The sequence below is a fragment of the Corvus brachyrhynchos genome, unplaced genomic scaffold (assembly GCF_000691975.1).
Source record: "Corvus brachyrhynchos isolate BGI_N302 unplaced genomic scaffold, ASM69197v1 scaffold14, whole genome shotgun sequence".
NCBI lineage: Eukaryota > Metazoa > Chordata > Aves > Passeriformes > Corvidae > Corvus > Corvus brachyrhynchos.
This window is the reverse complement of record NW_008239110.1, coordinates 18,201,309-18,228,596: the sequence shown is the minus strand read 5'-3', so window position 1 is coordinate 18,228,596 and position 27,288 is coordinate 18,201,309. Positions and strand designations below refer to the sequence as shown.

General features: G+C 37.2%; 1 protein-coding gene across 12 annotated transcripts in view; it reads right to left on the bottom strand.

The window, feature by feature from the left end:
- The window catches only part of EYA4 (EYA transcriptional coactivator and phosphatase 4), a 144,551-nt gene that overhangs the window by 69,069 nt on the left and 48,194 nt on the right, over nucleotides 1-27,288 (bottom strand). For all 12 annotated transcript variants that reach the window (XM_017739759.1, XM_017739762.1, XM_017739761.1 and 9 more), the window contains exon 3: nucleotides 270-319. In XM_017739759.1, coding sequence (XP_017595248.1) covers nucleotides 270-319 — 50 coding nt within the window. The remainder of the gene's footprint in view (nucleotides 1-269; nucleotides 320-27,288) is intronic.

The window sequence follows — 27,288 nt, the reverse complement described above, 5'->3', positions numbered from 1 at the left end:
CCCTACACTATTTAATAGTTGGGTTTTTTTCTTGATTGAAGGTGACTGTTCAGTGTTAGGGCATCATCTAAACTCAACAACCCAGACGCTAGGCTGCATCTTTGACTGGGAAAAGGAAAAAACCGCTTTTAGAGTAAAAACCATTAAAACTGATCCAACCACTCGTTCTTTGCAAAAGGGGCTCTGATGCTACAAGTCCGCAGCACAGCTCAGCCTCGCGCTCCACCACCGCAGCGCAGTCAGTCGGCGTCGGCCCTCCAGTACTGTACCTGGGATTCTGCGGCTCTGAACCATCGGACTCTGGACACGGCTTCTTCACCTGCAAAAGCAAAGCAGTGCTGGTTACTCTCACTCGAAACACAACTTCCTTGCTCTCCGTTCATGCACTTACAGCAGAACTTAAAGCGGATCCTGCTCTGCTCACCATGATCTCTATAAAATACTTCCCGCACTTTACAGCAGCAGTTTGCAGTACTAAACAGTGTGTTTCATTATTATCCCATGAACAGCTGCCAACTGCACTTCCCCAGGCTCCATTAGTATGTAAAGCGTTCTGCTAAAATAGCTTGGGGAGTAGTCTTAACTAGGAACAAAGAAACCAAAGAACCAGGTTCCCCTCTTTGAAACGAGAAAGCCATACTGTTCTCAGCTTGGCCAAGAAATGTTTTCCCAACTGATACTGCTTCTGTTTCCTGCTAAAGCTCACAATAATAAACACCAGGTTCTGGGGCAAAGCGCACTGTTAGTTAAATAATTCATATGGTATTTTTCATTTTGTGAATCTCCTAACTGTATGTTAACTATATTTTCCTATTGCATCAATGAACACACACGCTGTTTTCACTCATATTTACAATATATAAGTACATAAAAGGAATTTCAGCTTCCAGCTTGATCTCCACAACACACTGCTGTAGGCTGATTGGAGGTGATAAAATCCATCATTGTCAAATAGAAAACTGCTCTCTTGCAGAGTAGGTATCTCCTTGGGATCTTCATGATTTCCAGTAAAAATTTAATTTTACCTTCTGGTAATCTAAATTACTTGTGTTTTCAGCAGCGGAAAAAATATTTTGCTCACTAGCTTGCTAATGCAGAATCCAGAAACCTCCTCTGTGGGCGGTTTCAAAGTTCCAGTTTTAAAGCCACCTAGAAATATCACTCACTGGGACTCACTTGGTGTGAGAGATACAATACAAAAAACATTCCCTTTAAAACCATGCAAGTTTCAGGATACCTTGCATCAAGAAACTCTTCTATACTTTTTTGTTGCTATAAAATTATTTAAGAGAAAGAAAATGTGACTGTGAGTCACTTCTACTGAAGTTACTGACAAATGACAAAACACTCACCCACTCCAACAGAAAAAAGGATTAAACGAATGCTAAATATTTTCCCTAAATCCCTCAGCTGAATGCCATGCAGCAGCAGTCATAGAGGAGCCACTGGCAGAGCATGAGACACAGTCAGTGCTCACATAAACCCAAACTTGACAGGCACTATTTCATAAACATTCAGGTGCAAACATCATTGCTATAGTTTTATGTTAACCCCACTGTTATTAAAGTAGTGAAGATCTGAAATACAATAAAATACTTCAGATTCATAAATAGACGACCACCTACGATGAAAAATGCCTTCAATGTGCGTTATACACAAACATGGGAAATATTTATTCAGGTTGCTATACTGAGTGTCTCCTGATTGTCAATATCATAGGGAACTGTTCAAAAAATATATTTAAAATCATTTAAAGTCACTGAAATTACAACAGCCTCTCCTTGACAGGAAGTGTGTACTTCCAGGATCAGATTGTCTCAACTGAATTAGAGGGTTTGACCAGAAAAATAATATTTTCATTTTGAATCTAAAATATAATTTAAAATTATTGAAAACATAATGTATTTAGAACTATAACATACAATAACCTAACATAATTAAAATTAATTAAAAAAATAAGTATATTCCTAGTAGCTATTTAAACATAAATCCTAGTAGAGCTTCTTTTTCCATATCCCTTTAGCATACACTCACTTCCAGCATACTTTTGCTATCTACTTGCTCTCAAATTTACTGGCATTTACTTATTCCTTTCCCATTTCTTTGCTGTTTTGTGGTTGCCACCAGTAGCACTGTCTGTCACATTTGCACTGGGGCTCAGACCTCACTCCCCAGGTCAGGACAGTTCAACCACTGACTTTAATTGGCTGCTGGAGAGTTTGACAGTCACCCAGAAATCCCAACACCCAGGATTTGCAAAGTGATCGCATGTCCAGTGGTGGGCAACTACCACAGAAGCCCAAAGAGAGTACAAACATATATTAACATTATCTGAGCACTTTTAACATACAGAATATATTAAGACCCCTGGTTTTCCTGGGCAGGGATGAGAGATGCAGTAATTGGGTACTCACAGATGAGATGTCCCACCACAGCTCACACTACTACTGCATTTTGCTTTGACTAACATTACAAAGCAATTGAAAGATTATGCTTTATCTGCTTGGTAAACAGTAAAAAAAAAAAGAACCTAAAAACCAACAACAAAAAACTCAACTGATAAAGTTTGGTAAAAGTGGAAAGGTCACAGCAAAAAAGCCACTGACCAAATGTATCAAAACGACTCACCTCCTGTGTGATGCAATAAACTTGGGGAGAAAAAAGTGGGCATTTTTTTATTTAAGAATATTGCAATGAAAGTAAAATACTTCAAAAAGTGAGAATGTCTCAGGTTTGCAGCTTGGCATATAGATGATGCAGTTCATCTATGATCACTACCTGAAGAAATGTGCAGAACCACAGAGTACAGATTTGGCTTTTCCTCTGAGACTAAATGTAAACTTCATTGCGTATCTTTAGGGTCCCTCTTTGAGAGAAAAGATTTAATAAATAAAAATGTTATTTCTTAAAGGAGGAACAGGCATGGGATTTTCTTTCAAGTGGCCATATGGAATGAACACCATTTCTCTTCAAGGCTACTCAAGTAGCAAAACAGATTCTGTTATTCATAAAATTATGCCACCCTTGAAGGTGAACAGAAAATCACTGTGAAAACTTCTGATCAAAGACTAAATATTGTTTCCTTTGTCTTCAGCTACACTGTTTTACCTCTTAATCTGCCTTGCTGACTGTTTTCAAAATAATTAACTTTCACTAACACCACATTTATTTACATTCTCATGTGTAAATGCGATAAAAAGAACCTTTTTCTTTACTCCTGCTGTTTTCCTTTCCCCCCTCTCTGTTTACACAGGTTTTCTCACCATTTTAGTTAAATGAATGTTGAGAGTCATTCACAAGAGTAAGTTTCAGTTTGAATTTTGTCAAGCTGCACTGAACTCTCCTGCTCTGGTTGCCTGCTACAAAATTTTTGAAGAGTTTCAGCTAAAAAATCCTTAAATACAAATATTTGTGAGAACAGACTGTTGTGTTCATGTTTTAAAAGTCACATCATTATGCTGCCCATTGGCTTCAGCTCCTGAAAGTTGGAGGCAAAATCCCAAAACTGAAAGGGGAGGGGCAGAGTTTGAGGTGTACAGATACCCAGGAATTATAATTTCTGTGAAATTTTGCCCACATTTATTTTAGTTTGTAAGATTCTAAAAGCCCTGTTGTCACACTGTTAGTGAACTCCTACAGTTTGGGCCCTGAATTTCTGAAGATCCTTTCTGCATTGAATAGTCTCCATCTCAAAGATGCTGGTGCTGAACAAGCCTTGGAATTACTTCTGAGTGCCAGGAGAACCCCATGCCATGAGGAAATTTGACATTATCAAAACTGTCCCTCTTTGCTTTGTACTGTGCAGTACCCTGGGTACACGGTACCCAGGCAGTACCCTGAAAGAAAAAAATCCTGTAGACTCAAATTAAGGTAGGAAAAAATGGAAAAAAAAAGAACAGGGAGAGGGAACAGAAATCAGGGGACAAAAGAAGAATGAGCTCTTGATGGTGGCAAAACTAAAGGAGAGAAGAAGCCAAGGGAAAAAAAAATGTGACAGATGTAGGGGCAGGGTGTGGACAGCAGAAGAATATGGGGACTGGTTGAAGTGGGACACCACAGTTTGCTCTCCTCTCTTCTAGATTTGGGACTAACAACACAAACACAGGCCTAAGCACTTGTCAGAGACCTGTGAAACTCATTACAAAAGTCATTAGTGACCAGTCTGCCCAGAGCAATAGACTAGTTCTGCCTCTGCAGCTGTATGAAGAACTAATTAATGATCCAAGCTGGGAAAATACACTTTCAACTTAGAAGACTGTGTATAAATGTTACATTTATGCAGAAAAATGAAGGTCTCATTTGGCTTAAACTGGGGAAAAAATAATCAATGTTTTATACAATATCTACCTTCACCTCTGACTTGGTTCAACAGATTTCAAATATGAACACTGTTAAAAGTGCCTGATTCTATGAAGGGACTGTGAAAAAGAGATGCGTTTATTAGACACCAAAGAACTGCAATAAATATTTGATATGATTTTTATATGATAAATATTTATATGATGAAGGATTTTTTTATTAAGTATGGGCTTTGGCTGCTTCATGTTTAACAAAGATAGACTGAGGAACATTTAAAGAAAAATCTAACTATGCGTTCACTGAAAAAAAAAGACACCCCCTGGAAAGCCTAGTATGTCAGGTAATAAGATCTGCACCATAATGCATAGGAGGCTGAATTTCCACAGGCCATATTAATTCTGGCATTTCCTTGCTTCTGATGTTTTTCTTTGCAACATTAACATCTTTTAACATGATTTTATTGGACCCCATTACACTAAATGTTAAACCATGAAATGGTCCTGCTCTATGAGGTGTTCTCACACACACACACTGGAGGTATTAAACTTGTAATGCAACACAGGTGAGAAATCCCTTCTAACACCTACAGCTGAAAAATCTTGCCACATCAGCACTAAATTATTCTGGCAATGAATCTGCTGCGTTCCCTCATATACTGCATCAATCATGGCCTTGAGGATCCCTCCTAAATCAGTAGGTGTGCAACAGCGCTGAGCAGAGCCTGCAATGCTTTGGGCCTGGAGGAAGCAGCTAGGCATGGGGGAGCTGTGGAGGCTCTAACACCAAGGAGACAAGAATGAAGAAAGAAAAGTACTTTTTGCAGACCCAAGGACATCTAAAAGCACGTCTTTGTGCTTACTCAGCCTGTGTGATTGCTCTGGAGTATAGGCAGAAGAAGTGCACTTCTACTGCCTGGATGAGTCCCCTCAGCAAATTACTCTGGAAAAAGTTGACCCACCTCTACTTGCTGTCCAGGTAAGGGACTATGTCTGTAGAGCAACTCCAGGAGAGGATGGCACAGGCAGGGGAACAATTTGATGGAAATATATGAGAAGAATACAGCTCAGGGTATTTGTAGCACTGTGATGAGAATAAATAAAGAATAGTTCTCCTCAAATGTTTCTTAGATGCTGACTTTGACAGTGTTTATATGGAGTTTTATAACCACCTTGACAACAAAAACCTTATCAGAGACTGTCTTTACAATGCCTTTGTGTACATAATTTGCCAGAGATTTCCTTTGCTGCCATGACATCACTGCTATCACAAAACTAATAATGTCATTTGCTTGACCAACCAAAACAGGGCAAGGGCTTGCTCACAGATACAGTGCTGAGATTTAGCCACAAATTGTAGCCATGCAGAAAATATATATGCTTTTGATTTAATTAAAAAAACCCCACAATGAAAGAACAAATATTATTGAGAATGAAGCAGTTTTTTGATGACTAAATTCAAATAATACTCCAGCTACACGTCCTGTGAAGACAAAATCTCAGTGACACTTGTGCAAAATCAAAAAAATGCTGAGTAGACCTAGAGAAACATATGAAAAGAATTCTAAATAATCCCAAATTCTGAACTGATTTTTTCACAGTAATTCACTATTCTGCCACACTTCCATAAATCTCATAAGGATTTCACTTACTTAAACCTAGTGATAATAATAAAATTATATAAAGTTTTTTATTAAAATGCAATATTAAATGAAATTAAAATGTATATGAAAAAGTAAGGCTACATACTTATGCACAATCAAATTTTAATTACATTTCTGATGGAGTTAAAAACCCATACACTGATGCTACTGTTGAGTGAAAGAGCTTGAAGCAATAGAAAATTGATTTTTTCCCCTATTTTTCACAATGCAAAGACTGTACATAGCTGTATTTTAACTGAATCACATCCCGAAGTAGATTTGTCATATTTCAGCGGGTCTGAAAACAAGAGTTCTGATTGCAGTGGAAGAATGAGGAAAAATACGCTACATTAATTAATTTAAAGTTCACTATTAAAGGAGTTTTTTGGTTGTTGGTTTGTTTTTTCTTAATGCAAGTCTGTATGAGCTAGTCCTCTAGTGGAAACATTTCTGCTCATCACCTAAACTGGGTTTAGCTAATCAATGGTCTCTTCTATTCTCATAGTCATGAGATCAGTATGCCATCAGCTAAAATTGACAACTCTAATCACAACAAGATTGAGGTTTGAATATGCAAATTCTTTTTTTATGAAAGTAAAGTGCAAATTATTTAAAAGTTTTGAGTATGAAAGCACACTGCTGATGCTGACCTTTGCATTTTATGTAGCGCAGTAGAGGAGACTTCACATTCAAAGACATCAGATATGCTTCCGTGTCTCTAGGGTGTGAGAGCCAGGGATGGGAACAAGGAAAGTCACTGCTGTTCCACCATCACTTCTCTTTTCCCATCCTAAGATGGATTTGTTCTCAATGAAATGTATCATTGCTACCCTCCTGCTTTTGCCTCCTCTTTCCAGAGCAGTACAGTAGTAACTCTGGTCTGCACGACTATGTATACAAGTTAGGCATGCATACTAAGATGTATGCCTAACTTGCAAGGAAAACTAATCCAGAAGGAATATATTTAGTATTAAATACCCACAGTTCAGGAATCTAAATAGGTCTAGGCTTGTCATGTAAGGCTACCTTTACATCCAACAGAAAGATACAGATGTATTTCAGCTGACTTAGAGTAGTTATCTATTTCAGACAGAGAGGAATTACACCAAATTAATTGTGACTAAAGGTTTCAACTCTCCACTTACCTGATGAAATGCAGGTAGTTGGGAAACACTGAGGAATTGGAATGGTGCTGCCAAAGAGAGAGACACACAACCTGTGTGTCTCATTACATCCTCCATGAAATCCTCTTTGCCAGAAACACTGATTATAACAGTGGAGAGAGATAGCTCCCATGAAGTTTCATGTTTCAGAGCCTCAGCTCCTTTGAACCAGTCACCGATCCTAATAATTTTAAGAAGGAGCTATGCCTTACAAAGCATACAATAGTCTTAAATTTTGGGACAATCTTCATGACTCTCACAACGTTTTGGATTTTCTGTACAAACTGCTGCCAAGAACAGTGTGGACGAACGAGACACCAGTCCACGGACAGCCCAAAAAGCTGCAAAGAAGCACTGCATTTCCTTTTGATCTTATTTCACCAGACTGGAGTGATGAGCAGTGACACACTAGAGCTCTTGCTGGAGAGCGCATTACATACACATTGAAGTTAATGGGAATTTAATCAATTCAGGTAAATGCCTTTTTCATACTTCCAGTGAGACTATAATGACAGTTTCTTTTGGGCACACTGCACAGTCTTACCATTGGCATAAGCCTTTGTAAAACATAAATCGGAAAGCTTTATCCAGTATGAAACTGTGTTTCTACTGAGAAGTTTTAGAGAATGAAGGTGTCATTAAGGTGACATGAATTGATAAAATCTGAGAGAACTTTAATGCCTCAATTTTCTTATTCATATTCTATCATTGGGGACTAAACATTCCTTCCTTGGTAATTTCTTGTTAGTGGAAGGGTTTCCTACGTGTTCGTTTTTGCAACATGACTAATGGGTTCACACAGTTCAGACCTCTAAGCGTCTTTAAAATCTTTTATACCTGCAAACATTTTTAAAACACATTTTAAATTGCCTTTGGCACAAGCACACTAAAAATATCAGAGGGTGTAACAGCCAAGTCATAATTTAAGTGATTGGAACCTGTAAAGTACTAACTTCTACATTTTGAAAAGCATTTATGCATGCACTGTGGGAAAAATTGGCATCCTTTTTTTCTTTTTGTTTGTTTGTGTACAATGAAAGAAGGAAATATGCCTTCCCTTAACTGGTGGGTCAGGCAGGGCAAATGCCACACTACAATGGCACTTTTTGTTTCAGCCTGGGTTACCTAATAGCTCAGAGCTCACAGAACACTTTTTTCCTGCAGTTGGGAGGATGGGCCTGGCTCCCTTTGAAAAAAGAAAGAAGAAAAGAGAAGAGAAGAGGGAAGGCATTACCTCCCCATTTATAAGTTCCAAAGGCCAAAGGTTTGGAAACTCTACCAGCCTGGAGCTCATTTATCAACAAATTCAGATTCAGGAAAAAATACTAAAGTCCTAACTCTGATTTTCTCTCATTCTCGTTTCCTTTTCTTTCTCTCACATTATTTTCCTAGCTCACTCCCTCCTCCCCACCCCTACCACCTCTTAAAAAATGCCACACCAACCTAAACACAAACCTTCGGCCTTTTTTTGCCTTTTCAAGTCAGCAGTATGTCTCAGTCAAGCTGACTCTGCAAGTATACCCTTGGTGTCTTCCTGTTGTCTTCCTGGTACCTCCAAACTGGAAATCAGCTAGAAGATACCATTCTTAATCCAGACATGGAAAAATGCTTACTGTTTTTACTCCAGTTATATCCCCATGATCTCTTCCAGTTTTGTTGCAGTCACACCATTTTTTTTTTTGTGTTTGCTTTTTAAATATCAGCATTCCCAGATACCATTGATCTCTTTTCAGGAAAAAACATACTGAAATGCAGGAAAACAGCTATGCTGTGCAATGCTTTCTAGATTTCATCTTGTGATTCCTCAATTTCACAGAAATATTGTAAACAAACTAGGTGTATCAAAACTGCTTTGGAGATTTCATTCAATATTCAAAGGAATATCAAGTCATCTCCTGTTATATGCATAAAATTCAGAGCCTCCTCAGAAAACCTGAACTTATTTTCTTTCCTCCTGCTTTTCAAAACCAGCCAGGGCCAACAAATGCAAAGAAAAAAAGGATAAACTTTGAAGCTGAAATTTAAAGCAATGAAAGTCAGGAAGTTCAAAAGTTAATGTTCCTATGGCTGTGTTAACTTGGCCATGTTGCAAATAGAGCATGCAAATACTTCAAGCTATTTTATTAAAGGCCTGTAGTACCGTGCCATAAAGCTGTTTTCTTTTCATGTGGAAACCAACTTGTATGGGGAACAGTACAGTGTATTTCTACTGCTAATGCTGACTTCTCCACTGCAAGTCAAGTATCCCCGCCTCAAGGCACTTCTCTGTTCTGACATTGCTGGTGTCTCACTGGAATCCAACTTTCCCTAAGTTCACCCAAGAGCTTACATATTGACCACTGCAGGAACAAAGGACAACTTCTCTCCTGACTTATTTGCCTCATCAGAAAATAATCTGTCTTTCCCCTTGAGACCAAAGAACATTTGTCACAACTTTTCCATCCCTCACTTAGATGAAATTTAAACAAATGGCCTTGTCGATCATCTCCTCCTTTCTGCTCTTTACTATCCTGGTTTTTACCAAAGAGCATATTGATACCCCAGTGCAGTAAAAACCATGATCTCACATCTATCAAATACTCATCCTCACCACAGATTATGAAATACATACATGTAAAATACCCTGATTTAGCAAAGAATTTATTTTACTCCCCTTGTACTTTTCTGCTTGTCTTCTGTGTTTTTAGTATACATATTGCCATGTGCTAAGGTTAAAAGAGATCAGCCCCCAGAAAATCTGCCTTATTCTTGGTCAAAAATGTTATGTCTCTTAGCTCCACTGAGAGCTCACCCACCAATGCTGGGTCAGTGTTAAGTAAGCAATGTCTGAAAAACCATCAGTTTCATTATCCTCTCAGTCTTGAAGAAGCATACTCATCATCTGCATTCTTCATGCCAGAATTAAGGGACTTTAAAGACAAGGACTGTGGTTTTCAGCTATATTCAAAAAGCTCAGGAAAAGAAAAACAGCTCTAATGTGTTCACAGTACCCTCACTTGATGTGGGTAGTTTTTGCACAAACTCTGTACTAATTAGTTTTCAAGCACTAAAGTCTTCATAGAAGTACAACCTGTTTAACAATGAATGAATACCTGACTCGGGTCACAGTCTGACAGAATGGGATGGAAAAGTTTGGGTACACTGAAAGCATTGTATATGGATTCAGCTACATGACAACTTGATTTATTGGCAATCCAAGGAAAGTTCCTAGGCTGAGGTTTGAATTACTCCAGACAACGTGGTAAGCTCTTCCTACAGGCTCTTCCAAGTTTAGCTACTTGTTCACTGCTGCCAATTTTGCTCACATACTTTTTGGCCAACTTTTCTTCACTGTTGGTCTTACCCAAGCTGTAAGAGCCAGATGTAATGGTAGGAGACCAGTTATTACCTTCAGTGTCTGCCAAGATAATGCATTCTGTGTGACCTGTCCATCACACATATGTCATAAAGAATAAGAGGTAACATTCTACATTTCCTTCAGAAAAGGAGAAGAACTACTTCAGCTTTTAAGTATGCTTAGTGTGCAGCTAGTAAGAAGGACTCAATTCACTTCCATGTTTTTTGGATCCTTCTTCATCTCTCAGGAGAGACAACCATATTCAATTGACAAAGTTGTAAGTGACACAGAGTACCAGAAAGATGAGACAATATAACTGAGCATTATTCACAGAAAATTAAGAGCATCTGAGTTCTTTATTACCTAAATGTTGGTGGTTTTTATCAGAAAAAATACCCGTCATTCACTGTGCTCCTTCACAACCCTGAAAGGCAGGAGTGCATGTATGCTGAATACATGTATGGAGACCTGGGAATGCAAACAGGCTCTTTGTGACCAACTGCAATGACTGTGGAGTGTGATCCAGTTCCTCCAAGTTCTGCATGGGCTTCCGCAAGAGTAACAGCAACAGCTGCCTGAGCTGATACTGTATTGACTCCTCCAGCAAAAGGCATTCTCTGAGCCGAGCGGTTGTCAAGCTTGGGACAAGCCCACAAAGATTTAAGCTTAGTCCTAAATTGGATCATGGTGGCCTGTTACTGTCAATGAAACAATTCAGAATAATGAAGGTAAGTCTGAATATGCCTTTGTAGGACAGGAGGCTCAATTAATGCCAAGAAGCAACAGGTGGACAGAGAAATAAGACAGGTTGGAGGGAGGATGAACAAGGTAATATGAGCAGGTAATATGAACACGATTTTAGCCCAGCACCTGCCTACCTATTAACAGCTGGCAGAGTTCTGTAGGCATTGTGGAAGATAGGAATTACGTTAAAACAGTGCTAAAATAAAATAAAACTAAAAAGAACCAGGCACAAAGCCCCAACAATAAAAACTGTTCTGCTCTTCTGTGGTAGCTTTTCTCCTGGTAGTAGATCAAAGGTATTCAGCTATAAATATCTGACTTTAACACAGATAGTATCTATGAATCTGATCATGAACAAACAAATTGGTCTTTGAAAACAGCCCAAGATGAAGTCATTAACTAATTGTACAACACTAGTATGTTTTGCACAAGCGCTGAGGCCATTCCAATCAAAACCACCTGCTTAAAGCATATGCAAATTATTATGCTACAAATAATTTAAAAAGTGTATTCAAAACTGGGAAAAAAGTGGAAGGAGAAGGTAATAAACAAGTGCACATCATACTCTACTTAGAAAATTACCGAGTAAATCTCCTGTATATTTACAGTGAACAGCTGTGCTTTTTCCTAGCTTCATACCTTTCTGTTTTCCCACATTACTGAAGCTAATTTGTTTAGGATTTTAGCAACAATTTCTAGCAGCTGTTGTAACATTTATAAACTACTTCAGATAACTAAGAACTTCAGCAACCTATTTCTCTCATAGTAAGGATGCAAAAAGTTATTTGTAGTTCAAACTACTTGATGGTGAAAATGAAATGATCAGTGTTTTGTGGCCCAGATGTTATCCAACTGGTGAAAAAATAATTTGTTAGAGGTAAGATAAAAGGACACACAATGCTGCAGTGTAAAATCTCACAAACACTGGGTATAAAGTAAAGACCTATTCACATGCGTTTGGATCATCAGGGAGCCAAATTTACTTTGTTTCGGGTTACTTTAATTTTCAGTACCTTTGGAATATATCAGTAAAAGTCAAAAAAATGCTGCTAAGAAATGAGTCTTTTTTTTCTGGGTTTTTTTGGTGGTTTTTTTGTTTGTTCTTTTGGTATTTTTTTAAGGGTATAAGAAAAAGAATAATAATTTAGCAAAGGCAAATGGATAAAATACTTTCTAATAAATACATAGGAAAATACACTGCACATAATGTGTGCTATAGTTACTATATGCTAGTAAGCACCACAGAAGCAAAATCCTGTGTGGTGAGACTACTTTTCATAGATTTAGATTTGATTATTCGAATATTAATGAACATTTACAACGCAACATTCGTTAAAAACCCTATTAATATGGTAGGGTTAAAACATCATTCAGGGAAATTAATCATAAAAGAATAAATGATTAATTGTATCTGTACACAGGAATACAGCATACATTTGGTTGTATACCAGTAACAACAGCCACAATTAGAAAGTACATAATTTTGGTTTTGTCACTTGTGTTATGCTGTAGTTCTTAGCACTACTCAGAATAGTTATATTTATAGCATAAAGTATGTAAATAAATCCCAAACTATCAGCTAATAATATATTTTTCGTTATTAGCCAAGGGGGACAACATCAGAGGCAATATAGCTCTTAAAACTCTGCCGCAAGAAGGAACCACTTGACAGATCGTATTTCAGCTCACATGTAGGCCAATTTTGTCTCTTTTTTCAGGTTTGAAAATTTGACTGGCAATATCTCACTATGGATCTTTAGTATATCCAAAGAGATTTTCATTTTGTAGTATTAATACTGCTATATTAAAATGCATAATTTTAAAATATTTGAAAGTATGTTTTAATTTTAAAGTTGTTTTATAAACAAAATAGTTGAACTAGCTTTCCAGAAGCAATTAATTAACTTTGTCAGGGTTTTTTTTCCAAATTCATACCATTTTGTTTATATTTGCTGTCTTCCAGTAAATTCTTTAACCAGCAGACAGTTACTTGGAATAAGGAATTCTTCCAATTTATTTTGGATGGTTTTATATACCCATCTCAAGTAATAAAGAAAAAAAACCTCTTTAGTTTAGGGAAATATAATAACCAAGATTCCCTAAACTCTCAAAGCATTCAAAACAAAAATAAAGAGACTTCTTAATAGTGACGGATGAATTTCATGTACCCAGGGCAGTGTCCAGGAGTTGCAATAAAGTGTATTTGCAACGCATCTGCAGCCATTTCTCCCACAAGAGTCTGCACATTCTCCCCTAGTCCAGACAAGTGAGCAAGTGTCCTTCGTCTCCAGCTCAACATGCCAAATCTCCTGCACATTTCGACCCTCCTCCCTTCTCTTCTGTCTCCCCAACCCGACCCTGGAATGTTTTGGCCACGAGGTTAAGAAAGATTCCCCCATTTATCACAACCTGCCAAGCACAACAGGGTCACAGTCCCAGCCCCGGTGCTATCACTTAGCTAATCCAGCCTCGGCACAGGCATGAAACTTCAAAGATATTTTGCCACGGGCAAAAATTAGTCCTTATTTGCTTTAAAATCCAAGTATCAATCAAGTTAAACTGCGCTTCAGTGGAGCTAACATTTTGAATGTTCAGAGCAACATGGACATTTGGTTCTTAGCTGTGACTCTAATTGAATGCAGAGCTCACCTTGAATAGCATTACAAATACTTCAAGTACATCAAAATTCTCATCATGAGACAATTCATTTTATCCATGAGAAAGCCCTTGATAAAAAGAACTGTTCAATAGTTGATGTAAACACACAAAAGCACCTTTTGGTGCATGTGTGCAAATAAATACAGACAATACACACAGAATCTCTGTTTATGTTAAATCACTTCAGATTATTTTAGGCTCCAAAGGTTTTACTATGAGTTATAGAAGATGAGCAGCCGAACTTACATGATTGTAGAGGTCTGTTAATGACTTTTGAATATCCCTGAAATTAATGTGAAGAACAATTACAGATTCACTATAAGAATGAGCAAAGGACTTTTCTTCAATATCTAGGAAGCAAATCATAAATTGTACCTAGGTAAAATCATATGGAAATTTTACTGTCCTGGGTGTCTGCCTACCACTTTTCGTTCAACCCAATGCAAGCAATACGATAATTATGTTTTTTAAATCAATCCAGGTTATTCTTCAATGTCTATTTTTAACTTCATCCTTATGGGCTAAAATGGGATCCATATTAAAATCATATTTTTAAAAAAAACTTCACCTTTTCTTCAGGTATTTATTTATAATTGAATACTGTTTAATTATGTATTAATTCAGAGTAATGACTGAATATTGCAAAGAGAAATAAACCACATAGATAATATCTTTCCTGTAAAGCTATTGCTGAAATAGATATCATTTATTTTTTTCCAGCAATATGATTGAAAATATTTTTAATAAAATAAAATATAAAAAGGAAATAAGTAGCATATTAGCTACAGCATTAAATTCTGCAAACTGCTCACGTGCCTTTTGTACATAAATTTAATACAGCCATGCTCTCCTTTCATTTAAAAATACTGAAACATGTTAAATTTTGATCCCTTGTGAATAACATTTACTAAATAAGTTTTACAATTCAAAGCTTAAAACTGAATAAAGTGCTTAAAGTGCTAATTATTTCCTCTATTCTCCCAAAGTAAATGTAAATTCAATAAAATTTATGTATAGCTATTTGCAAAGAAAACAACAGAAAACAAAATATAAAAATGATAGGTAAGCATGTGAACGAGACAGTATGTAGAGTGTTTTTTCATCTGCTTCTTCTATTTAACAGTAAGTTCAGACATTTTCTCCGACCATTTTAGAAAATAGCCTTGACTTCTAATTCCTGTGGCAGATGAATTAGCTTCCCTGTATGGCCACTCTAACATGCATATGTATGTGCAAGCATGAGCACACAAATGTACAAACATACAGATATTTTCTAAAGCCAAATTCAAGTTACTTTGCTTGATATTATCCACATTCACACAAGATTGCTGCTATTTGATTTGCTGTACCATTTAATAAGGTATACTAAGTACTTTTATAAATCTCAAATTATTTTGGAAAAATGCTTCGGTAAGAACTATTTTTTAATTTAGGAATTTAAAATATTAATTGGTTTACATACCCTTTTCAAATTTACATTTGATTTACTTAAGAAGAAATTGTAACAGCACAAAAGGTACTAAGACAGTCAAAACCTGTTTAGCTGAAATGTATTTCAGAAAATAGTGAACAGACCAAGGAAAGAAACATGTAACTGGATCCTGCTGCTTGCTGCTTACCAGATCACAAGCACAAAATCAAAGAACTTACTGGCTGCAAGAATTTATCATACCTTTCTTCCAAAGAGGTTCCCTACCTATTACAGATCCCTATGGCTGTAAATGCTTGCTTACAGCTGGACCAAATCCCCTTGCTCTTTCTTTCCTGGGACTTTGCTTGCTGCTCTAGGTTAATAAAACAGCACTCCCAGAGTGAACCCCTCCTGAGTTTCCCTGAATGAAACAGACTTTTAAGGAGCAGTAATCCCCATGCCAGCTCCCACCGCAGCCTTTGCACTGCTGCTCTTGCTGCTGCGCGGACCCCACGGCAGGGAACAGCATTTGACTACAACAGCAGTACATGCACATGAGTTCCCTGAAAAAAGCTTTAATCACAATTTATTCTCAAAAAAATGGTCTGTTCAATTGCAAAGTGCATGAAAAAAAGTAGATAATGTTACAGAGACAGAGCGGACTTTGGAGAAGGTAGGACCGATGCTTTAGCGTATTTACACTTCAGCATTATTTGTTCCAAATGTATGTCTAATCAACTTAGAAATTAACTAAATGGATTTGAATGAAGTATTAGGAAAAATATTATTTTATTGTATCCACAGTTTTTGTAGTTTAGGGCTAATTAATTTGAACTCAACTTATGTCTAGACACCTGTCTCAGCATACTGGCCCTTAAGTGTCTCTTATAAATATGTTATTGAATAACACACCAAGGAACTGCTCACAGATTTGACAAAATGTGACATTTGCAGCACGTTATAGAACCACACATTTTATTTCTTATAGTACTTAACAAGTAAGCTCCTGTGTTAAAAAAATGCTGCTCCTGAAAGAACCTGATGAATCCAGTCCTGTCTAAACTCCAGTACTCTAGAGCCACCATGAACAAATACCTTGTTCCAAAACTAGTTTGAAACTGCTACTACAGAAACTAAAATCAAATCTCCTTTTCAGAACAGAATCTGAATGGGAATTAATACCCATTTATATTTTTCATTTTACCACTAAAAATCACTTGCATCAATATCACAAATTAAAATCCATCATAACCTTACCTCAGTAGTCTCTGAAGAACAGAAACCAATTCCCCAGATATGCAAAGTCAGTTTCCAGGACAAAAAAAAAAGAAGAGAATATCTGTTACGTTTCACACTAATTAACTTCCACTGTAGAGCAGCTAAGGTGTTCAGGCAGACCTTCAGGACCAAAAAGCTTTTGCATCAGTCAGCTAGGACTTTTTAAACTCAGGAATACTGAAGACACTTTGTTCTTCCTTGAACTGTCATGCCGAGCCGAGCACAGTCCGGTTACTTAAGTTAACTAGGAGGAGATCTGGATAGTAAACAAGCTTGGCTCTGTCCAATGGCTTTCCACACCCTTCTGTTTATAGTAAGATGACTTGCATTCAGAGGTCACCCCATCAACAGCTCCTGTCTTTCAGTGGGTATCTAATGTGCTGCATTTATCCCAAGGCTCTTTTAATGAAACCACCTTCCTGGTCCCTGCTCGCCTGCTGTCGCTATGACACATCTGCTCCTTATTGTGCAAAGCCCTATTAAGTGTTAAAATATACAGAAAATATACCTGGGCATATATTCTGCAAGTAATTCAGGTATTTATAAGTGCTTACCTTGACTGAATATTAGCAACAGAAAATCTTTTTAAAGATCAAAGAATTTTGCCAGCAACATTCATCTTGTGAATAACAGAAATTCAAGAGGAAGGAAGATGGATGTCATTGTTTGATCTGGATTTAAAACTTCTACAAATACTCCCCAGAAGGATAATGCATGTGCCTGTGCCAGATAATATTTACTTGAATATGTTAACATGCTGGAAACAAGAGATGAGGAGTGTCCTCAAGCTCTGCTGTAAAATGATACAGAGCCAAGAAAAACAAGGGTCAAGTGCCAGGACCCCAGTGAAAACACTAAGTCCGTTCTGGGCTGAAAGAATACATGGAATTTATGGTTCTTACAAAACACAGTACATCTGCAGCAGTGTAGAGCCTCCTAGCTCTCATTTTTTAGGCATACAAGTGCTACTGGTTACAAGAGGTTTGTGATCCAACTGGCAATTGTTGTTTTCTACATACAGCACTGCAAACCAAAAGAATAAAGCTCCAGGAAGTTGCTTATCACAACAGATAGATCTAAATTAATTATATCTTAAAATGAGAACAAGAAAATTGTGTTTAGTATTTTCCTTCAGAAGTCTTATAAAAATAGGAATTCTAAATTTCTACCAGTACTTTTCCTCACTTCTTAGCCATCGGGCAGCACTAGGAAGTTCAGCCTTTTTTCAGTGGGGATGTGAAACTGAAGATGGCACTCTCTCCCCATGCAAACACGAGCCTGACTACTGCTGAGAAATGCTCTTTGAGTGAAAGTTACACCTGTAGCACATTTTCGGCACTATTTTTTGTCACCACTACAGCATCAAAATGACAGATAGCAGCTTGGCTCTGCTGAAGCTAATAAAACATGATTGATGAACTGGGCTAGAAAGCCATGGCTATTCAGATTAGGATATTTGTGCCATCATTTGACAGGTTCCACGCCTTATTATTAGAATGGACTCTCAGGACTATAAGGGCCACTAATAAATACATCCATCCAGATTCCCTGATGATGTTTTTTGTACTTAAACCTACTAATGAAGTTTAAATATGAAAGTTTTTTTCATGTGAAATCTTGCTCAATTTTTCTAAAATACTTGTGCTTGGAAATACAATATACTTCCTTAAACAGGTGCCTGTCAACTGCTATAATCTCATGCACTGAAATCCAAGTAATCCTCATTTTACTGCATTATGTGGCATAATGAAGACCCACCTCTCTGACAATGAAAACCCACTGAAGCATATATAAAGTACTGGGGAGAACATAATCAGCTTTCAGATGTTGTTTTTGACATTAGCTTTGGGCATAACCTCATTCTTAACTACTGAAACAACACATCAGATGTGGAAGGTGGCTAGTCAAGATTAGTTGGGGTTTCCACCACCAAAAGAAGGGAAACAAAGGAAAAAGCTGTTGCAGTAAATGCTGCCAAAGAAGACTGAAAGCAGCAGGATGTACATGAACAGGGGGCTCCAAGGCTCGAATCCTACTCAATTAATTACAGAGAGTCTTCACAGTAGTGGAGAGTCCTCACAGTAGCAGATAAGGAACAAAATTTTTCTCTTCTTCTACCAGGCATCGGGCAGAGGAAAATCTGCCTGGGCTTGGACTCCATTAACAGTTAAGGAGCACACCAACACTTCCTCTGAATACCTCTGTGTGCAGGAGGTCCTCACTTGGCAGCTTCAAAGCCAAGCAGATTGTTTGCCACTCCCTGCCACCACCTCACCTCTGTATTCCCATCTTCTGTCACTAACAAGAATGAAAGGACCAAAGAAACAACCATCAGCCTTCCTCCTTTTCCCAGTTAAACAAGACAATTTTATTGTTTCTCAAGTCTGGATGCCTGGAGGCAAAGTATAGTCCCACACACTTGTAAAAGTAGTTTATCGCATAGTGGTGATAAAAAATTTCCATGCCATAGTCTGGTGCACACTGGTACTGTCAAAAGATGACCAGAGAAAAATACTGCATCTACAGCATGTGCTCCTTTCTCAGACTGATGGACAGGGAAACCTGTCCCAACATCCCTGCGATGGATTAACTTCTCTGCAAACTGAGATTACTAAAGGGAAGATGTATTTTATTGACACATAAATCAGAAGCATCTTCATGCCCTTTATTTACAACATCATTCTAAGGACACAAATGTAACAAAAAGGAAAACAGCAGATATTAGCAAAGAAACATTGCAGTCATTCCAGAAAATATGAAAGCATGAAATGTTAAGTATTTTGAATTTCTCAATTAGTGCTGCAACCAAAAGTGCTTGGTTTAGAGTCACAGTAGTGAAAATTACTTCCAATACTATTTTTTCCTGTTCTAAACTTTGTGTTAGATGCTGTTGTTCACTGTTTGCCTGCAATACAGAGAACACCAAACCAAAAAGAAAAGCCAGCCTTTGCATTTTAAGAAATGTCACAAACTGACATTGCCAAGTTGCAAGTGACTTCTTTTTTTACTATTCCTTCAGATTTCATCATAGGACATGAAGTGCTTCTCAAGGCACACTGCAGGGAAAAACACAGCAACAGCAGCACATTTTGTTGCTGTTGAGCAACCTTCTCTAATATATCCTGGGAACCACCACAACCACTTCACATTTTGAGTCAGGGTATTTTTCAAACAATAGAATGATAAAAATCACAAAAAGGAGAATGCAATTAGAGGTACTTTTGGAGAAAGGGATGCCTGTGAGATTTTGAGTTGGTCAACAGTTTTGTAACCGAAGATCAAATTCACTGACAAGTAAGTATGTTCCTGAATTCTTTGTTGGATCTTGCATTCAGTGGGGTTTGAAGAGGCTTGGATCAAGTGGGCAGCACCACTCTCTGATTCTCCCCTCTTTGGGGTCTGTCGACCTTTCCCTGCTGGCTGGCTCTGGAAAATCACCACAGGCCCTGGGGGATGGCAAATTTTAGCCAAAGAATGGATGATGGTATAACAGTGCCTCCAACATGCCTAGCTTTTTGTAAAAAAAATAACTGAACTGCTTTTACCTTTTCTTCTTTGTTTGTTTGTTTAGTTCAAAGATAAATGATATAATTCCCAGTTCCAAACTACCGTGCTTTTTAAAGAAATTTAAATTAGGTTTAAATGTACAACCCCCTCCAAGATGACTTTGTTGACTTGTAACTTCTCTTTTGTTTGTTTTCTCTGAGCTGTATTTGTGGCAATTCATCAGACTTTACGGAAAGAAAAACTACCATTTGAATTTCACTTCATGAGTGCCTCCTGCCTGCTCCAGGACTTGTCTGTAAAATCAAGGGATCAAAACAAATTCATTCCTATTTTACTACTTCTGTTTATACATGACACTATTTATTAGACTCTCCAGCCACCACTAAAGCTGTGTTACATTCTGCCTGGGCACTGACCAGCCTGAGGCTTCTTAGAGCAAAGTCTGTGGTTCCATCACAGTCCACTCCACTTTCCCTCTCCTCGTTCTCCTCAGCCTTGCAGAGAGACTCTGCTTGGATACAGAGAACAATAATAAAACAGTGGATACTAGATGGATTTAAGAACATGCACTTTTTTCACAATTGAAACTGCTACCAAAAACTAAAAACTGCATAAATATCAGGAAAGAGATTGAAAACATGGAAAGGCAGATCTGTGATTCTGTGATTCTAAATCTCAATAAAATAATTGAAAAACTGATGGAAGCCAGCTAAATTCTAAGCTCAAAGAAAAAACAGACCTCTGAGCATATCAGATTTTCAGTGGTAACTGAAAAAGTTTGTAAACATAAATAAGAATTACACAGAGTAAACAAAAATTTAGAAGAGCAACAAATGGCATATATTTACAAATAACATTCCTGAAAGAGCTTTAAAACACCACTTTTTAAATAAAAGTTTAGAGGTTTTTCTATTTTGTTTTCTGTTTTCTCAGCACCTGAAATTCCCAATTTATTTCTGTAGTCTTACAGTTCAGCCTTTAAACTGAAATATCAAGCCTTTAACTCAAAGCGTTAATGACCAACACAATAAAGTGGTGGAAACTGGCCACAAAGTACTTTGTCTCCATCTCAATTACTTCCACTGGTTTCACTGAATCTTTTTGTAAAAATTACTCATTTACCTCTCATTTACGCCTGCCATTTTAAGTATCTGTGATATTAATTCTGACTTGAAATAAACAAATAAATCAAATCTGAGCTTTACAAAATGTATGTCAAGTTCAAGGTGCAAACTTTGTGAAAAGATTTTTCATATAATTTCTCCTAAGGGAAAGTTCATATATGACAGCCTATCTCTCAAAGGCATCCAAGGGAAAAAAAAAATGTAAGAGTATTCATTCAAACCCCTGCTAATTATTATGCGTTTTTATCACCATATTTTCTGGAGTTACATTCAAGATGGGTAATGTGTTTAGTGATCAGTGCTGGGCACAAATACGATCTCAGCCCTGAAATCTTAAAGTTAGTTTTATTAATGGCTCTAGTATAACCTTCCAAGTTTTTTTTATGACCAAATAAAAAGTTTATTTAAGTAAGTACAGGAGAGACTGTATGTAAAAGTTCAGAAGGAGTTGCAATTTTTGAAGTGAATCTCAAAAGCTGCAAGAAAAGGAAGAGGTTGAACCATTTAGAGTTTTTGACTTGAGCTCCTTATCATCAGGCCCCATTTTCTATCCTTGTAACCGTTATGTGTTCCAAGACACTCAGTAAGAATGTCTGCGTATCTGACTGCTCTTAGTCAAGCCTCCCGTTCTAGGTAACATCCAGTTTGAGTACACAAAATGCAATCCATTTTTATCTCTAATTTTTTTGGATGTGTACAATGCTCTTCACTGCCTGTATTCAGCACTTCTTTCAGCTTCTGTTCTGCTTCTGTGACAGGACCAGCTCTCCTCCCTCATTCCTCCTCCCTCCGTGCACACATGACTACTACAGTGTACACAGCCAGAAGTGATGGTCTGAAGAATGGCATGATAGAATTTTCATATAAAACAGGGGTTGTATCCTTGCTTTAGCTTACTGTTTATTTTGATGGCTGATTGGCACCTCCATAATTACCACGGACCTTCTCAACAGAAAGTTGGAGCAATATCAGTTTGGAGACAACCAAAGCAGGGATTCCTACACTGCGGTATGCAAACCACTTCAAGGCAGTGCTTTTGTGCTGGGGCAGGGAAAAGTGGGAGCAGCAGCAATAGATCCTGACCTTTCTGGGCACAGTGCTAGGACTCATACTGTTTATTTGTGCCTGGAGCAAAATCTAGTGTGGTAGGGGAAGTGCTTTATGCATGATGGAAAAGATGGTGTTTAGGTTCTGACTTGGGAGGCATGGGAATTAAGGAATGGCTGACTTACTCTGAAAAAGATCTGCTATATGACTCTTTCCTAGCAAATAAACTCTTTTAGGCCTTCTTCGGTTTAAAGGATTAATAAAGTCAGCAGTTTTTACTGAGGACACTTCCCTTGATACATAAGTATGTAAGAAAAATTCCATTTTCCTTTTTTAAAAAATATAAACTTTCAAAGAAACATGATAAAATTTATGCATGCACTAAAACTAAACCCATAAAAATAATTAATTAAAAAAAAGAAGAAAAGAAAGAAAAAAAGAAAATTTTGCCTGTAGAGTAACTCCCTTAAACACAACCAGACAAAAGCTCTGGTTGTGAGTCAATGAAGCTTATCTTTCATAAATTTAGGGAAGCTAGTCAGCTTATATAAAGAAATTATTTTCCCTGTATAAAAACTTGGAAGGGAGCCGTAAGTAAAAAGTAACACAAACATGAGTTACATGGTGAAAATTCTTGGTTTTCTCCATCGCTATGTAAGGACATTCCAGGGAGATATCTAGCTTGCTGGTCAGTTAACTCATCTTTACTGGAAACAGCTTTTCTCAGGCACTTAGGAAACACTGTCCTACCAATGTCTTTTAGCATTTTGAACAAAAGATATATCAAAAATAAGAAAAATAAATTTAACATTTTTTTGGTACAATGTTTTTATAGATTTTATTCAAAATGTTACAAATGTTTTAATAAAGAATCCATACTCTGAAAGTCCTGCTGAGCCATGCTAACTATTGAGGTCTCTGTCTTTTCATATAGAGACTAACAGCTAGTTAAAAGAAAAAGTCCTCTTGTGTGACAAAGCCATGTTTTTCCCAAAGTTACAGATGACACTGTAACTGTTAGACAAGTCAGTACTCTACATTTTTAGGCATACCTCTGATACTATATTAATTTCTTAAAAACATAATTCTAACAATCTTTCACCATAATTAATTGATAAATTATCTATATTCTTTCTTGATTTGGGTAAGATGGTGCTGACAAATTTGTTCCCTTGAATGTTTATGTCTTTTTACTCATCAAAGGAGGACTTGGACAGAAGTTTCCATTTTTGCCTTTGTTTGTGTTGGCAGCTTTACCAATGGGAATTACAAAGAATTTCACAGCCTGGCAAAGGGAGGAAGTGACATCTCTATATCCCCAAATTATCCAAGCTTTCAGCAGCTTGCTCCTTCTTCTGCTGTGCTAAACTATAGCCTTTTATTCCTTTCTTCTCCAGTGGCAGCATACTGCAAAATACAATCCTCCCTCTCTGCAATTTTATTAAATTCACCCTTTGCTTTAAGCTATTCCATGCTGAAGCCTCAGTTAATTTTTTTATTCCTAGGAAACACAAAAACACAGGGGCATATTCTGTTCTTTAGAGGCATTGATAATTTTTTTGGTGGAATGCGCCCCAGTAATCAGGAGCAGAATGTGGATAGTTTTGCCAAAATATCATTGCATTGAACTGATCACTACAGTGTAGTGAGTAACTAATTTAGTGTTACTAAACACTAAAAGTGTTTTAAGTTTGCAGAACACCTAAAAACTCTACACTCCCTCAGTATTTTTCAAACATATAGATTTACAATTGGAAATACAATGGTATTAATGTCCTCTTCTGACAACACTCTCCTTGAGTAAAATATCTATCTAAAACTATCCATTATACAGTAGCAAAATTTGGCCTTTGTTGTGGTTTTCTTTACCTAGTATTTCTATGTATAAATAATTAAATTTCTATGTATGAAGTTTTATTTCACTGCATCCGGTTTCCTTCTCATCACACTTGCAATTCTGCTACAGTCAATGGGGTTGCACTGTTTTGAGAACAAAATCTGGATCAGGATACAGATTTCAACACCACCCTACTCAAAAATATAATGTTTCAGAATTTTTACTGCAACTTCAAAGGTGGATCATCTTACAAGTGACTAGTGCTGGAGAGAAAACATCCTCCATCATCATAACAGATCTCTCAGCAAAGCACAAGCATTTGGAAGTAGTACTTGTTTTACATCGTCATCTCTATTTCTGGACACAAGTGCAGAAATGCAGATAAGTTGTTTTTATCTACTAGTTAGAATCTGTATACATAAATAAAGAATAAAATATCACAAATCATAGTATTTTGCAACATGATTCAGCAGCTTTAAGAAAATCAGGTTTCTGTCACTGCTACTTACATGGTGCTTCTGTAACTGCCACTGTCACTGCTACTTACATGGTGCTTCAAATTAAAAAAAAATTAAAATCCCACAATGAGGGGTTTTTATTGCATGCTTTAAAATTTATATTTTACTAAAATGGATTTCTAAAAATTTTCATTAAGGTCTAAATGTGTACTTTGAATTCTGCTTCTCCAACTGGACTTTTCGTCATTCCCATCAATCAAACAATACCTTTTAAAGACTGAGAATGAAATATAGAGACTTTAATTTTTTTATTCTGCAGAGAAAGAAGTGAACTGAAATGAAGGAATGAACACACAATATGAAAGAATAAATCCTAGTAAATTTTGCATGTAAACAAATCTTCTGTCCAAACTGGGAGACAAGCACTAAACCCAAATGGAATACAGGTAAAATCTATTAATGGTATTTCCTCATAGTACGTGAAAGCAATTTCTCTTTAACTTTGAATATAATGCGGTGATTCTTGTCATGGGCCCCATAAAGAGAGTACAGATAAACCTTTTTCTTCTCTCTGACAGCTATAACTGTATTTTGACAATTTTTAAGATACAAGAAAGTGGTTTGGAGATACACATTTAAGCAAATGACTTCTTTCAAAATATTGGTTTCTATGCCAATACAAGTATTCAGCATAACCTATTAAAAAGCATATGCATGTGATTATTTCTTCACATGTGAGTTGTCTCACTGGCTTTAGTAAGTGTTTAATTCACAGTGTGCAGCTAGGCATATGTGTAAATCACCACAAGAATGGAATCTGAATTGAAAAAGTGTTAAGTTTCTACCAGGGATTTAAGTCTATTCTCCTTTCCAGATTTGTAATACTTGTTTTCAACAAAAAAGACATGACACTGTAGTATGTGCAATTAGAAATGAGACTTAACTGCTCACACTCATTTCTAGAGATGTACAAACACCTTGAGATATTATTAAAAAAAAGTATATAGTGCATGAAAATATTACTTCAGAGATTTGAAACATTTTAAGCACACATATATTAATTCAAAATGAATCAGTTATAAATATCTTCAGTTTTAGCAAGAGTTCAAGGGAATATTAGAAAATACCAAGGAGTATTTTAAATCACTTAAGGTGCACAGCAGAGAGAGAAAATATGCAACTTGGCAATGAAAATATGTAGCTAAAATGAAGCAGAACTCTTTCACTACAAGAAAAACGGCATCACCTATTCAGAGTGGCTGACTGGGAAAAACATGTATGCAAGGTTTATGGTGATTTGGCCCAAAATTGTTGCATCTGGACAGAGCAGGGCACAACCCTAACCCGTTCCCTGTTACTGGGTGTAACTGCAGTTCTGCTTTCTGTCCCTGCTGTGAATGAACAAATGTTGTATTAAAAGAACTGAGGGATAAAAGGAAATTTGAAACAACCTCCCAAGTGCATTTAAAAAAATTAAATAAATGCCTGGATATGCCTGCACAGAAGGGCAGGGTAGGAAAAAACAGTCCCAAGTGAAGTCCTTCTGCTGAGAATTCCTGTGTGAGAGCAGAGCAGGAACCCATGCCAACAGAAAAGGAATAGACTTATTTTTTTCTTCAGTGAGTGCTGCACTCCAGAGCTGGCTGAGATCTCAGTTTAGAAGATATCAACTGTGATATCTCTGCCTTCAGTCTCTACTACGAATTAGATTACCAGATTAGATCTTTGGGTAATACAGGATACAATGACGTATTTATGAAAGTGGACATTACTGACGATTTTTAAAGTAGATCCAAGGGTCAGCCCCTGGTCTGGTGAAGTTATGGAACAATCTGCCAGGACAAGGAGTTCAAACTTACCTCTATACTATATGGATTTGTTGTTGTGAAACACAAATATTTCTATCTGACCAAGAAAATACTATTTAATATGTGAATGTTTTATTTTTCATGAAATAATTTCAGTCACAGAGACATTCATGTTCTCTAGTGGCAGTGAATCCTAAATCTTTATTATGAGTTGGTAGAAAAATATCCCTTTTTATTAGGTTGAAATATATTTCAGTTTCCCGTAATACTCCCTATATTGCATCACTTGCCCTAGTGCCTCTATTGTATTCATTATTGCACACACATTACTGCACTCATCTGTCAACTATATCTGTCACAGTCCATAAAGGAGGGTTGGGGGGTTGAATATCTTTATTAATTTCCATTTCCCATATCTGAATTCTTTAATTCTTCCAAATCCTTAACAAGCTGAGCAAATAGAATTGAACATGAGGCAGGGATTTCTCTCCCTCCCTCTGTCCCTCTGCACTTTCCTGTGTCAGCACAGAAAGACTGTGAGAGACTCAGAACTCCCACCTGGGTAACCCTTCTTATGTTTTGTGTGAGGTCACCTCTGCTGTCACCTTGGGTACCAACCCTCCTACCTATCTCAGCAGTATCAGGGAAGGAGGGTGGCAGGGCGCAGGGGTCTACTCACGTTTTAGGGAGCTACAACACAACTCTATTCCACTGCTTTTTCTGAATAGCACACTTCTCAGTCCTGTCCTGAGACTCCCTGGGACTCTGTCTCCATGACACTCAGGAAAACAAAATCCAATGCACCACTGTGGCAGAAGCCACATCTCTTCCTCAGCTGACTTCTAACCTGGGTTCCTCAATGAGAAGTTACAACTAGGTTGCATTAACCTTAATTTTTATTTGCTAAATATCTACACAAAGTCAGACGGCTGAAGCAGTTATATGAACTCTTCTTTTATTAGATTTTAAAAGCTGACC